This window comes from Rhipicephalus sanguineus, chromosome 6 (assembly GCF_013339695.2).
Source record: "Rhipicephalus sanguineus isolate Rsan-2018 chromosome 6, BIME_Rsan_1.4, whole genome shotgun sequence".
NCBI lineage: Eukaryota > Metazoa > Arthropoda > Arachnida > Ixodida > Ixodidae > Rhipicephalus > Rhipicephalus sanguineus.
In genome coordinates, this window is record NC_051181.1 from 15,779,543 (window position 1) to 15,794,947 (window position 15,405).

Consider the following 15,405-nt stretch of genomic DNA (forward strand, 5'->3'; position numbering starts at 1 on the left):
ATAATAGGAACGTCAGGCCGGCTTCGTGCATTAAGGTGCTATTGGAGGGCATATATATCTCAATTAGGCTGTAGTCAATGCGTTTTATTCGTTCCTAATGCGCTGAGACCACTCACAGCGAAGTGCTGCTGTGTTCATCTGGATGCGTGCCGCCGACCGCTTGTCCACATTAACGCGGCGACAGTGCTGGCTTGCCCGATCTCGCGGGAAATAGCCCGAATCCACCAGGATGTGTTGTCACAGCGCCAGCAGGGACAAACCGCATGTTTTTTAACGCATGCAAGCGCCTACCTATCAATTGCAAGAGGATGTCTTGAAGGATGTTGGTACATGATACTGCGTGGAAACAGCGCAAAAACGGTACAAAACACAACACAGCGCTTGTGTTGTATGTGCCCTCCACTTAGTCCCGTTTTTGCGCTGTTTCCACACCTACCAATACTCGGGGACAACTTTCTGTGGCACTGCAGTCGAGGCTACAGAGCCGAACCACGCCGTTTCGTTAGTTTCGCTGCCCAGCTGGAAGTAGTCCCACACAAAAAATAATTTGCTATGTGTAACCAAAGCATTTCAAAAATGTACAGTTCTCACTTTTTAAACAAGCTTCAAATTGATAATGCCACGAGATTATTAGCCAGATTATGTGAAACAGCATCATTATTTAGACTTTCGGTTTTTCTTTTTGGTAGCGGCGTTCTCCACTGGCGTCGCAGAGGTTCCCTTCAGAAAAAAAAACATGGCCTCCTCGTCGATTGTGCGTTTTTTCTCGGCGCCACATCAATCACCGCATAGTTCTTTCGAGAAGCTTGAGAACCAAAAGCTGACATAAGAAACGAAGCAAGTGGTCTGCAACGTGTAAGCCCAAGTGAGACTGACGCAACCGGGACTCTCCATCGTTTCTGCATTTCCTTCTGTTAGCCAGCTTACCGGCTCAATAAAACTTGCTGCTGGGCGAGTCGGTTCATACTTGGAAGGAAAAATATTGATGCGCACACACATAAAAAACACGGACTCAGGAGACTCGGACGTCCGAGTCTCCTGAGTCCGTGTTTTTTATGTGTGTGCGCGTCAATATTTCTTCCTTCCAAGCTTACCGGCGTAAGCGAGCGCACTGTTGTACGGCTCAAGGTTGCGAGTGGTATCCTAGCTAGACGCAAATGAGAGTCGCCAATATGCCTGCGTGCTCAGTGATCGTGGTTCTAAGCACTCAATCACGGAGCACATGCGAAGAAATGAACTGTAGAAAATGCATACCTGTCACGCCGAAAGAAACCAGTTTATCGGCAACTACCTTGGCGCAGTAATACAGAGCATTTAGCTCCGCCCCCCCGTAGCTTTCGCCCAATTGCCCCAGAAAGTTGTCCCCGCGTATAGATACACCAGGGAGCGGGGCATGCTTGCTAGGGACACCGCGCATGCGCAGACCACGGCTATACTTTTTTCCGCGGCTGTACTCCGCCGACGAGCGCCAACAGGTTCGGCGCTCCGAATTATCTTGTGAGCACCTGTACAACCAAAAGAGTGTATGGCTAAATGGAGCCCGGTGGTACACGATAATTTATCAGTGACAAGTCAGGTTTGACGTAACTAATGAAACTGACAATTCAGCTAAGGAAATCGTAGGGGACATTACTTGTGGTTTCTTAACTCTAGTGCAATGATTCTTACTTTAAGAAAATAAAGTGGGCGAAATATCACCCTTTCTGTCGGTGGGATCCGAACCCACAACCGTAGAATTACAGGTCCGATGCTCTACCATTTGAGCTACGACGGAGGGCGCTCCCTTGTCGATTTTTTATAGGGTGGACGAGGGAGCGCCCCCGATCGTGGCTCAAGTGGTAGAGCATCGGACGCGTAATTCGAAGGTTGTGGGTTCGGATTCCACCGACAGAAAGGGCCATTTTTTCCTTTAACTTTAACTGAGAATCTTTACAGTTAAGAAACCACAAATATTGTCCCCTATGCTTTCCTCAGCTTAAATGTTTGTAGGTTTTATTAGTTGTGTATAATACAGAAAACGACCACCTCGGACAATTCCCCTTCTTTTCGTAGTACAATTTGACGTCACATTTCCAACGAACTGAGAGCAATGTTGAAAGTAGGTGTAAAGTAAATTAAAAGCACGGCCTCGAATTCCATATCGCGGTAACTTTGATAATAGTACACTGTGCTGAGCAGAGTCAAATACTTTGCTCAAGTATAGAAATATGCCGCGAGATCGGGCTGTGTGGATAGGCAGTCGGCGGCAACTGCAAATGTGCACAGCGGCGCTTCCTTGTGCGGCGTTTGAGCCGATTGTCGGCGAATAAGGCGCGTTGACTGCAGCCTGCACTGCTGAATTATTGCACGAGGCTCGCGGAACGTTTCTATAACTTGTGAGAGAAGCGCAATATACCAGTACACGGGATGTCTGCCCTCGACGACAGTCGTGTGTTTTCGCACTGTGCTCGATGGTTTTTGTTGTTTTATTTGAACGTATACTGCGATAGCAATGCTGCTGAGCAACAGAACCAAGTAAGCATTTAGGTCTAGCTACAAAAGGAAAAATATACAAGAAAACAAGCCTGCATTTCTGCATAATGAGCTGAAGTAGAACTTTGAGCACTCTTCCCTTCTGTTCACACCAACACGTAGCCGTAAATTTCTTTTTGAATTATCCATAAAATGTAGCACAGTTAATAAGCTTAGTCAGCCAAACTACGGTACTGACAACGCATCAGCGCAATGGAGATGTTTCACACACGCTTTCTGTTATTCCAATAACAGTATAAAAAACCCATGTAATAGTTCAGCTCGAAGGTTTCTTTCTATAATTACTTGCAGGACAATGACACACCAATGCTGCCGTCATTCTATGCTACAAAAGCATTTTTTTCTGGGCGCGAATAACGTGAAAACAGTATTCACCGGAGCTAGTTGCCGCATAGCTACCAGTGGTTTGGCTTAAAACGAGGGACAAAAGGAAGAGCAGGGATGCAACAGCCGCAATAGGATTTGGAGCAATTGTTGGAGCAGCAAAATGTTGCTTTTGGAGCACAAAGATCCAAATTTGGAGCAGGTTGCGAAAAAACCTCAATTTTTTAGCCCGAAATCCCAAATTTGGAGCAGTATAAGAAAGAAGGCTTACTTTTAGAATATAAAGCAAAAATACGTAAAAACGATTCAACATCCGCTACTTCGCGCACAGTGCACGTGAACACTGCTATTTCAATAAAGGCAGTGTGTTAGCCACCCCATAGTGCGAACAATGACTAAGTTAGTGGGAACAATCACTAAGTCCACATTAGCATTTGCAGGACCTGTCAAATAATTCGACAGGCACTGGAAATGCTAATGTGGACCTGCGAACCTGGCAACCTGGAAATTTGGGAGATTCGTAAAGCAGGAGCAAGTGGAGTAGCGAAAAAAGAAAACTGGCATACGCTTTTTTGTCTATGAATTGTTTCTCAAGGCCGCAGAAACGCCATACACAGCAGCTCCAAATGATTGCCAATAATTTTTTAGACGTCAGCGATCATACTAGTACTCGTAATTACAGGGCGCGTGCACGAATGAGTAATTAAGGAACAAAATGTGCTGTGTCCCTGACAGCTAGTACTAATAGCCCCTTCTAAATCTCAGTATGCTTTTCCGCAGGACGCCAACGTACTGCGGCAAAATGGCTTAAAAAGCGTTCTGCACGCAATAAAACAAGCATCAGGAAATTTGAGAACTACTGTCCTTTTCTTTTGCGATAGCAACTATCTGAACACTCTCGACGAGTTTTTGCCGTCATCTCCCGCATAAAGTCCAAACTGATAACATATCCCTGTGCACAGTATGTTCTGCCGTGGGTAAAAACGTGCGAGTGCGTGCGACGAACGCGGCTGAAGCAGATATCAAACGAGCCAGCCCATCTCCGTCGCTCGGAAGGCGCATGCGATAACACCACTCCGCTCGGGAAGCCTGCCATCGAAGCATAGAAGAAACGCCCCGCCCGTCTTCAACGAGCATGAAAAGACGCGAGAGGGGGGTTGGGGGGGGGGGGGGGGGCTGTTGCTCGAGCAGCAACTTTTGAACTTTGATTCTAAGGGCGCGGTCGTAATCGCTGGCGCGCGCGCTATCACGGCGGCCATCAGCGGGCGGCTCGCATATCCTGCTACGTGCTGCGTTCTCAATACGAAGACACTGTGCAGAAAGAGCATCTTTTACAGCGAAAGCTATTATGAGATCATTTCACCGGCCGTTTTTGGCGCCGTAGTTGTCCGCCGCCGCCGCCGGTGTCCGTAACCAATATCGCTCGAAATAAGAAAAAAAAACGAAACAAGAAAAAATTCCAGGATGGAACGAGGTTCAAACCTGGGCCCTCTGCGTGGGAGCCCAGTATTCAACCTCTGAGCCATGCCGGTGCTTGAAACTGCTTTGCAAAAAGGTCCTATACAGGATTCATGTCGGGAAGGAACCACATTGCAATATGCAATATAGCGTGGTAGAAGAGTAAAAGAAGCACCAAGCGCATCACAACGCGAATTCTGTAACCAGGCGTCACACAATGCGAATTGCGCAACGAGTTGGTTGTTGAATGCTTCCCACCCATTACAAAGGCCTCTGCCATAATTCTTCATCATCAGTCACAGCATCAACAAAGTGCGCATAATGCCTTACATGCGTTTAGCAGGTACCACGGCTATCCGTAGAATGACGAAAAATGGCACAGTGCCTGCTGCCCTACTTCTAAAAAATTACAATGATTTATAGTGTAGTGGGTTCCTCGCAAATGCACTTGTATTCGTTGCCAAGGAAGCCCATAAGCGCATGATCCATTTCCTCGGGGTCTCAGTAAAATTACAATGATATATAGCGTAGTGGGTTCCTCGCAAGTGCACTTGTATTGGATGCCAAGGAAGCCCATAAGCGCATGATCCACTTCTTCGGGGTCTCAGTAGAGTTCTTCGCCTCCCCCCGTCTCTCTCCCACGTCAACGTATGTTATACAGCATGACGGGAGAGGGAAATAGTGACCGGGCATCACCCAATGCAAATTACATAACTGGTGGGCCGTTTAAAGCTTCCAACCCATTACAAAGTGCTGAGCCATAATTCTTCATCGTCGTCAGTCGTCGCGTCAACAAAGTGCACATAATGCCTTTCGTGTAGCTAGTGCCTCGCTTCTCCGCAGAATGACGAATAATGGCTTAGTAGGTGCTTCCCAACTTCACAAAATTTGTGATTTATGGCGTAGTGGGTACCTTTCTAATGTACTTGTATTGTAGCCCAAAGAGAGCTTACAACGGGCTCTAGAAACGCCGCACTTCCAGCTTTCGCTCTGACTGTGCTGCGGTTTCAGCGCAGGCCTGGCGTTTCTTTTTTCTGGAAACGACGTATTCTCTTACACTTACGTTTTCTAGAGTTACGCGAGATCGGATACAACAGAGTTTTCTGCCAGCCTCACTTCGTATAGCATTACAATTTGTTGCTATCGCAAGCATTGCTTCGTCCTTCCGGTGAAACTGCCTTCTTTCTTTTCTTTCGCGGGGGGTTAGCGTTAGGGTCTGTGCGTCTGTATTGGATGACGACGCCCACGCTGCGGATGACCAACGCGGTCTCTATTTCTCGCTCAAGTTTGCGCAACTGAGAAACTTTTAAGCTGGTCGGGAATTTTGGCTCAGCGTGGCGCGATTTTAACAAATTGCACGGTTGTGGCTCAGCTTGGCGCAAAATTAAGCAATTGTATCAAATTGGCGCAGCTGCTGCATCCCTGGAAGACAGACAAGGACGTCGCTGTACTGGAATTTTATTTCTCTGCGAGCGGCTAAATAAATAACCAAACAAGCACAGTCACTAACATATATCTAGCAGTGATTACCACTTAGTGTCGTTTCCACGAACTGGTCTTTTACATGCCAGATGTACACGAAAGTTCTTGTCAGAACCACTGACGCTGCACCTGCTGTCTTCCTTCTCGGTGTCTATGGCTTATTTTATCTCCCGCTTGAATTTGTTGCCTCCTTTTGCTACAACGGAGACTTGCTCGAGATATGCGTCGCATGCGCAGTTCCTGCAATAAGCTGCTAGGTGTCATCATGATCAGACAGCTTGATCCCTTGTCCGCTCATGCGCATTGACCAGTCTCGCTGATATATAATGTCCGCTACCTGCCTCTATTCCATAACAAAGGCACACAGAAGCTCAAGTATATATATATATATATATATATATATATATATATATATATATATATATATATATATATATATATATATATATATATATATATATATATATATATATATATATAACGTAAAGTGGAAGAGCACGTCCCCAGAAGAACTCAGGCAGTATAGCACAGGTCCATCCTCTTCGTCCCCTTCACGCGCCAGTCACTTCGTCGCTCTGTTCCATGCACGCAACTTCCTCCACTACATTAGCCACCCCCTCTCCCCTAGAGTCAGGGCTAGAAGAGAAATAGGAGTCACTACAGAAATGACGTGGGACATAGACTTTCAACTGGCATGCATGGGCGGCAAGAACACGGTTTCGGCATTGGGTGCCTAGTTCTGGAATAACTTCCAGGCGGAAGATAACAGGGCCTAAGGCCACCCAAAATAGACTGGCAAACCGGGGCAGAAACTTCTTGCAACGCTGCGGAACACGCTGGGTGCTTGGAATAAGTAATGGTTATAAGAGCAGAGTTCGTGTTGCATCTTGGAAATTGGCGCTTTTTATCGTACGAGGACGGACTGAGCACACACAAACACAGAGGTGGAAAGGCTCAAGTGCAGTGAATTTCCTGATTGTGTGATTGCATCGGTGGCTAAAAAGCTGTTAAAGACAATTAACGGAAAAAAGAATGGTAAAAGTGACGAATCCACTACCGAAAAAGCAAGACCAATAGTTATGCCACATATCCACACAGTCTCACATAAGCAAAATGCACAGTCTCACGTAAGCAAATGCACAGAATGTCGAACAGGTTTTCCCGGCTCCGGAAAAACTAATAGGAATGTGTCGAAGGGTTAACTGTTGCAAGGGAAGAAGCCAGAGTAACAATTGCGGTATAAACCACGTTAGAAAAAACATTCCCTTGACATGCGGTAGGAGATACGTCGGACAGACGGAAAGATGTTTAAATACAAGATTAAGAGAGCATCGAAATAACTGTCAACTCATTAGGCATCCGGGAAATTTAGCAACACATAGAATAACAGAGAGCTGAGCTAGTTGTTAAGTATTCATTCTAAAAGGTTAGTCGGCGTTTGTGGTGTTCTTTCTTGTGTCCTTGTTTGCACGCCCTGTGTTTTTAGAATGAATACTTACCAACTAGCTCAGCTCTCTGTTATTCTAAGCTTCATTTCTAGTACTGAGCCCTTTTCCTTGTTCTCCTACTTATCTGAACAATCCTGCCTCTTTGGCTTCTTTAATTGCTATTTGCTTGTTCCGTGCTAGAACTTTTTCATGGTTTTCTAAGGTTAGTCGGCGTTTGTGGTGTCCTGACTTCTTTCTTGTGTCCTTGTTTGCACGCCCTGTGTTTTTAGAATGAATACTTACCAACTAGCTCAGCTCTCTGTTATTCTAAGCTTCATTTCTAGTACTCTGAGCCCTTTTCCTTGTTCTCCTACTTATCTGAACAATCCTGCCTCTTTGGCTTCTTTAATTGCTATTTGCTTGGTCCGTGCTAGAACTTTTTCATGGTTTTCTAAGGTTAGTCGGCGTTTGTGGTGTCCTGACTTCTTTCTTGTGTCCTTGTTTGCACGCCCTGTGTTTTTAGAATGAATACTTACCAACTAGCTCAGCTCTCTGTTATTCTAAGCTTCATTTCTAGTACTCTGAGCCCTTTTCCTTGTTCTCCTACTTATCTGAACAATCCTGCCTCTTTGGCTTCTTTAATTGCTATTTGCTTGTTCCGTGCTAGAACTTTTTCATGGTTTTCTAAGGTTAGTCGGCGTTTGTGGTGTCCTGACTTCTTTCTTGTGTCCTTGTTTGCACGCCCTGTGTTTTTAGAATGAATACTTACCAACTAGCTCAGCTCTCTGTTATTCTAAGCTTCATTTCTAGTACTCTGAGCCCTTTTCCTTGTTCTCCTACTTATCTGAACAATCCTGCCTCTTTGGCTTCTTTAATTGCTATTTGCTTGGTCCGTGCTAGAACTTTTTCATGGTTTTCTAAGGTTAGTCGGCGTTTGTGGTGTCCTGACTTCTTTCTTGTGTCCTTGTTTGCACGCCCTGTGTTTTTAGAATGAATACTTACCAACTAGCTCAGCTCTCTGTTATTCTAAGCTTCATTTCTAGTACTCTGAGCCCTTTTCCTTGTTCTCCTACTTATCTGAACAATCCTGCCTCTTTGGCTTCTTTAATTGCTATTTGCTTGTTCCGTGCTAGAACTTTTTCATGGTTTTCTAAGGTTAGTCGGCGTTTGTGGTGTCCTGACTTCTTTCTTGTGTCCTTGTTTGCACGCCCTGTGTTTTTAGAATGAATACTTACCAACTAGCTCAGCTCTCTGTTATTCTAAGCTTCATTTCTAGTACTCTGAGCCCTTTTCCTTGTTCTCCTACTTATCTGAACAATCCTGCCTCTTTGGCTTCTTTAATTGCTATTTGCTTGGTCCGTGCTAGAACTTTTTCATGGTTTTCTAAGGTTAGTCGGCGTTTGTGGTGTCCTGACTTCTTTCTTGTGTCCTTGTTTGCACGCCCTGTGTTTTTAGAATGAATACTTACCAACTAGCTCAGCTCTCTGTTATTCTAAGCTTCATTTCTAGTACTCTGAGCCCTTTTCCTTGTTCTCCTACTTATCTGAACAATCCTGCCTCTTTGGCTTCTTTAATTGCTATTTGCTTGGTCCGTGCTAGAACTTTTTCATGGTTTTCTAAGGTTAGTCGGCGTTTGTGGTGTCCTGACTTCTTTCTTGTGTCCTTGTTTGCACGCCCTGTGTTTTTAGAATGAATACTTACCAACTAGCTCAGCTCTCTGTTATTCTAAGCTTCATTTCTAGTACTCTGAGCCCTTTTCCTTGTTCTCCTACTTATCTGAACAATCCTGCCTCTTTGGCTTCTTTAATTGCTATTTGCTTGGTCCGTGCTAGAACTTTTTCATGGTTTTCTAAGGTTAGTCGGCGTTTGTGGTGTCCTGACTTCTTTCTTGTGTCCTTTTTTGCACGCCCTGAATACTTACCAACTAGCTCAGCTCTCTGTTATTCTAAGCTTCATTTCTAGTACTCTGAGCCCTTTTCCTTGTTCTCCTACTTATCTGAACAATCCTGCCTCTTTGGCTTCTTTAATTGCTATTTGCTTGGTCCGTGCTAGAACTTTTTCATGGTTTTCTAAGGTTAGTCGGCGTTTGTGGTGTCCTGACTTCTTTCTTGTGTCCTTGTTTGCACGCCCTGTGTTTTTAGAATGATTAGCAACACATGTTTCGCAGTGTAAATGTGAGCCGCTTTTCGAGAAAAACAGAATCTTGTCGCAGGTACACGATAAAATGGAACGAGTTATAACCGAATCTTACATGATGACACAGGCACATGCCGACAAATGTATCAGCGCACCATCCATTAATCTTTCTTCAAAAGAAATCAACTTCATAGGAAGAAACTAACTCTTGTCATGCACATGCCCATTAGAATATTTTATCTTGCTTCGGGTTTTTGCGATGCTTTTATTTGGCTATATATATGAGGAAAATGTCTTGAAATAAAACAATTGTTAGTCTGCGCTCTGTGTTTGTGTGTACTCAGTCCGCCCTCGTGCGATAAAAAGCCAAGAACGAATGGTTCTCTTGGGGAGGTGAGCGGAGTCTCGCCTCGTGATTCGCTATGGCCAGGTGCACTCTAAAGCGAGCCTTTCGAAGGAGCCCCGAAGTACTGGTGCCATCCGGACGGTGGTGCACCGTTGTGTCGAAACCCAAGGAACTCTTGCAGAAGCATTGGCGTCCTTCCATAGACAAGCTTGAACGGCGATTCACGTGTGATTTCCTGCTGCACCGTAGTGAGGGCGAAGACAGCTGCGGCGACGAATCAGTCCCAGTTGCTATGACTAGGACTCGCGTATGCCGACAGTATGTCCTTGATGGCACGATTTCTACGCTAGACCGTTTGTCTGTGGGTGCTGAGGAGTGGCCGCTGCATGTCGAATTCCGTGGCCACTCAATAGGTTCCTGGATGCGCGCGACGTGAAAGCCGTGCCGCGGTCGGTGATGAGCTAGCGTGGTACGCCGCGTCGAAAAACGACGTAATCGTTCATGAACGTGAGGACGTGCTGCGTCGAAGAGTCAGGGACGGCCCTGACTTCGGTCCACTTGGTAGGGTAGTCCGTGGCAACGATGAGAAACTTGTTGCCGTGCGATGTGCGTGGCAACGGTCCCATGTGGTCAAGTCCCACTATCTCAAAAGGCGTTTCCGGAGAAGGAATAGGTTGCATGGGGACCAGTGGCGCATTTGTGGTGGCCTTTTGTGCTTGACAGACCATGCACGACAAAACGTAGCGGGAGACGTCAGCGCATGCGCCGCCACCAAAACCTCTCTTTGATGCGTGCCAGCGTCTTGTGAAGCCCGAGGACACCGGCAGAGGGAGCGTCATGGCACATAAATAGCACAGATTGTCGCATGGCTACCGGCACGACAGGCACGCACGACCCATCCCGATAATTTCTGTGGCAAAGGATACCATCTCGGATGACTTACGACGCCGCAAGACTTTCACTACGACGCTTGGGCGTGCGTACTTCCCAGAATAGGCGCCAGCTTATATCGACGACTTCTGCGTCTTGTAGCTGTGCGGTGCGTAAATCAAGCACTGCCAGGACTTGTGAGGTGTCGTTGAGAGCTGTCGCGTGGCGAAAAGAGTAGTCGGCGTCTTGATGGCGATCGCCGCTGCGATGAACAACGGAAAAGGTGTAATCTTGCAGCTTGAGAGTCCACCTGGCAAAACTTAGCGTTGAGGCCTTTATTGGTTCGATGCCAGCGAAGGGCGACATTGTCAGTAACAACCATGAAGGCATTTCCATAAACGTACGGCCAAACAAACAAGTTCGGAGGCGTCGTATCGGCTCTCCGGTTCACTGAGCCGGCGACTAGCATAAGCGACCGGCCTCTCCTGCCTGTCCTCGTTGAGTTGCAAGAGAACAGCTTCGAGGCCAAGGCCGCTAGCGTCAGTGTGAAGCCTAGCTCGTGCGTTCTTGTCGTAGTGCGCGAGTGTCGGTCTGCCCTTGATGTCGCGGAATGCAACTTTTTGGTTAGGACCCCATTTCCAGCAAATGTCTTTAGTAGCTTGTTGAGAGGTTCCGCGCGAGAAGCGAAGTCAGGGACAAAGCGTCGGGAATATGAAACAAACGCCAAAAAACTTCTAAGCTGCTTAGCCGTGGTTGGAGGCAATGGCCTCGAGCTTCATAGGGTCAGGGCTGATGCCTTGAACACTAACTACGTGTCCCAAGTCAGTCACTTCAGAGAAACCGAAGAAGCACTTGGAAGGCTTAACGAAAAGGTGAGCGTATCGGAGAGCACACAGGCATATTTCCAAACGCCTGAGTTGCTCAGGAAACGTAGGAGCATAAACAATGATATCGTCTAAATAAACCAATGCCATCGACCACTTGAGATGTGGGTCATTCCACGCCAAACGTCCCAGACAATGCGCTCGACACTCTCCAATTGTATTATAAAAAATTGTGGACGTTCATATCAGTGCGCTATTTGCCCTCGGAAAGCATTTTCTGGAAAAAAATTTTTCTTGTCTGTTACAGTGATTTGAATTTTGCCGTAGTGGGTGAAACTTAGGTTGCGAAAAAATACTCTAAAAAATACAATACTGTACGGAACGCCCTAAATATCTGCTGTATACTTGAAAAGGAATGGCACTATCTTATTATTGCCCATTGACGACCACTACTTTGGCTCACGATGTGCTTTGTGGTGAAGCAATGCTGCAATTCTGCGCCCATTTTGATTATTTTTTAAAACTTCTACGAATATTACAGACAAAATAGGACTATATCACATGGATGGATAGTTGGCAGTAAGCGTGTCAAAAAAGTATTGAAGTCTATGACCGAGTAGCTTCGAAGTGGAAGGGGCGCAAACATTGAAAAATGTGTGAAATGCTCCACGTTCAGGCACATGTAGAGTGGTGATGCAGTCCAAGTAAAAATGCACGCTTGGTCTCGTTGAGAAGAGTAAACAAAGGAGTTTAATTTGTGAAAGTTTAATCGGAGTGTTTTTTTGTTTTTGGCGAGAAACAAAAATTTAAGTTGAGCGTTCGCGGCGTGCCTGGGCGCGGGCCCGTAAGTCCGCTTCACTGCGCCGCCACTGTTCCTTGGAGCAACGGAAGTATGCAGCGCCCACGCAAAATTCAAATCACTGTAACAGACAAGAAATTTTTTTTTTCGAAAAAATACTTTCCGAGGGCAAATAGTGCACTGATATGAACGTCCACAATTTTTTACAGTACATTTGGAGAGGGTCGAGCGCAATGTCTGGGACGTTTGGCGTGGAATGACCCAGGTCCAAGAACCAGGTCCATTAATCACTGAAATGTAGCAGGAGCGTTAGATAGGCCAAATGGCAGGCGGTTAAACTAGTATAGGCCGTCCGGAGTTATAAAGGCGGTCCTCTCAGCGTCATTTGGGTCCAGTTCCACCTGCCAATAGCCGGAAAAAAGATCCAGCGTTTTGAAAAATCAGGCACCATGCAGGCGGTCAAGTGCATCATCAAGACGAGGCAGCGGATACGCGTTAGGTTTGGCGACACTGTTTAGCCGTCCATAGTCAACACAGAAACGGATGGTGCCCTCTTTCCTTCTGACGAGGACTACGAGGGACGACGAAGGACTACACGAGCGCGGTATGATACCACGCTTAAGTATGTCATCCACTTGTCTAGCGATTTCTGCACGTTCGGAGGTAGAGACTCAACGTGGGTGATGCCGAACAGGAACTTGAGAGCCGGTGTCCATTCTGTCATGCAGTAAAGGAGTGTGGCCGAGTTCATTTGGTGACATGGCCACACAGTCACGGAATTTTTGTAGAAGCGCTTGGATCTCGGATTTCTGCGAAGGAGTTCAGTTGGGGCCGAAGTTGAATTCAGTCCAATCTAAGGGCGAAGCAGTTGGCGGCTGATATATATATATATACATAAAGGTTAGGCAAAAGGCTATAGGCATGCCCAGGAGATTCACGATCAATGTGCTAGGTGGCTTGCAACACTGCGGTTTTGTCAGGCCATAATTTAAAAGCTCCAGAACACTGTGAAGCTGGTTTCGAAGCCAATCTCAGTGTATTTCAGATACTACGTGCAATGCACAAAGAGAAAATAGACGCCCATATGCATAATTCATGTTCACAAAGACAAAATTCACACTTTCATTTTGCAGGAATGTAGCAAGTGCTCAGATTTTTGCGACCGGAGACGAAAAAGGTGCGCTGTTTTCATAGTACCCTGGAGGTCGTGCTCGGTGTAGTACTCCTGCGAGTCATCATCGTCCTCTTCACCCTGGCTGCCAGCTCCGCCCTCAGCGCCCAGCGTCCGTCCATGAAGCAAAGGCAGGTACGGGATCACCGTCATGGACCGCAGAGGGTTGCTGCCGTTGCTCCGGTCGGGAACGCTGACATACTCGAGAAGACGGGGTGGCTTGCGGCGCACCCAGCTGCACGACGCAGACATTGAGACAAACATAAATATTTGTGCTCAATCCTTTGTTACAAGAGCCTAATAAGACTCCCTGCCTGTACGCATAACAAGTTCAAACCTGTCATCTCCTCTGTGAAGAGCTTGCAGGCAAGTGACAGCATAACACATAAACCAAACCCTGCAGCTGGAATCCCAAGACACACAAACACGAAATGTCTTCCCACTCGCCACATATCGCTATGGATGCAATAAAACTTCTGTTGGGCCTAGTTCGCATGGTTGCCAGATTTGGCTACTTTGCACCAATTTGGCTATATTTCTTAAACTGGTGGCACAAGAAAGCAACGTCCTGGCTAGTTAGCTACTTTCTGGCTTTCTTGTACCCTCGATTTGTACCAAATTATCAATACACCACTCGGGCACGAATTATGACGGACTGTCTAAAAATGTGTCAAGCTCACGCAACATACTTACAAGGCACTTGATATTACATCCCTAAAAATAAAAGGAGGCAATACGTCGTTTTATGCAACTTTCAGTAATTCACGTTAATTAGTATGCAGTTAGATATCTCATTATTCTGCATTCAGTCAGCTTCAATTCTTGCATAAGAAGAATTAAATATTAGGCTCAAAATGCATGCCCAGTATGTTTTTGATTGCATTAGTTTTGAGCAAAGAAAAATAACAATCTTGACGTTGGTCCTGGAACACGGCACGTCGAGCTATTGTCAAACATGATAGTGTCTCCAGCCAATTGATCCTCTGCAGCAATACGCAGCACAATGAAGTTACATGACCACTAGCAGTCCACTCAGGAAGCCTGTACAAATGTGCACACTGCGTTTTAAGTTGATGTGTAAACACCGTCGATGAAGGGGATATCTGGTAACGTCGCAGCCGCTGGCATTCGAGTATGCGGCGTGAAAACACAGCGGCAAAGGCATGTTTCCAGCTCCTAAAATAGAATCTGGCACATGCATTACACGAAATCAAAGGCTCAAAACAGTGGTAAGCTGGGCTAGTTGGTATGGATGCACAGTACTAAAGAGCGTGAAAAAGCGAGAGAAGAGCAACAGCGCTCACCGCCAACTAAAACATTTATGGCGCATAACCATGCTGAAATAATAGGGCTGCATACCACGTGGACATTAGGGTCCAGTTAGAAAAACAAGTTACAAAAAACAGCAAAGCTATAAATATGTTCGCATGCTCAGATAATCGAGCTCTTTGTGAAGTAAAGCAATCGTGACCACAGCGACGCATGCATCAAATTGAACTGTGCAGCCTCCACAGTTTCCCGCCCCCTGTGAGGTGCAAAATGGTGGTGTTGCCAAAGAAACACATCCACAATCACGACAGTGTATAGCGACAAGTGCGAGCTACCTTGGCCTTTAAGAGAATTATTGTGCTCACGCAGCGCACATTGATGCCCAACATACCCACGGTCACATGAATGTGGGATCGAGTGCACGACAGACGTACCGTAAGGGATGTACTTATTGACGCCGTCTGATTTGACAAGCACGTTTTTGTGTCTCCGACCCCTGAGCTCATCGACATTAGAAATCCGTCCAACTGCTCGTGTCATTACAAAAGCATTGCTATTCTGGGACTCTGACTGCTGGACTTCAGTAAAAATTACACCATCTCCCGCTAAAGGGGACAATGAGGCGATGCGAAGCCGGAGCACTTGCACGATCGCGTTCCGTTGGCGTTCGTTGGGCATGCTACCGACCTCGCGTCGTGGAACGCGAAGAGGGACGCTACGCGCGTCGTATCTTCCATCTAGCCTGGCCGTTAATTCTCACAGGGCGA

At 46.3% G+C, this 15,405-nt stretch overlaps 1 protein-coding gene across 6 annotated transcripts in view; it reads right to left on the bottom strand.

The window, feature by feature from the left end:
• Nucleotides 1-15,405, bottom strand: part of LOC119397111 (serine/threonine-protein kinase STK11) — a 336,048-nt gene that overhangs the window by 9,192 nt on the left and 311,451 nt on the right. For all 6 annotated transcript variants that reach the window (XM_049416704.1, XM_049416705.1, XM_049416701.1 and 3 more), the window contains one exon: nt 13,396-13,604. In XM_049416704.1, coding sequence (XP_049272661.1) covers nt 13,396-13,604 — 209 coding nt within the window. The remainder of the gene's footprint in view (nt 1-13,395; nt 13,605-15,405) is intronic.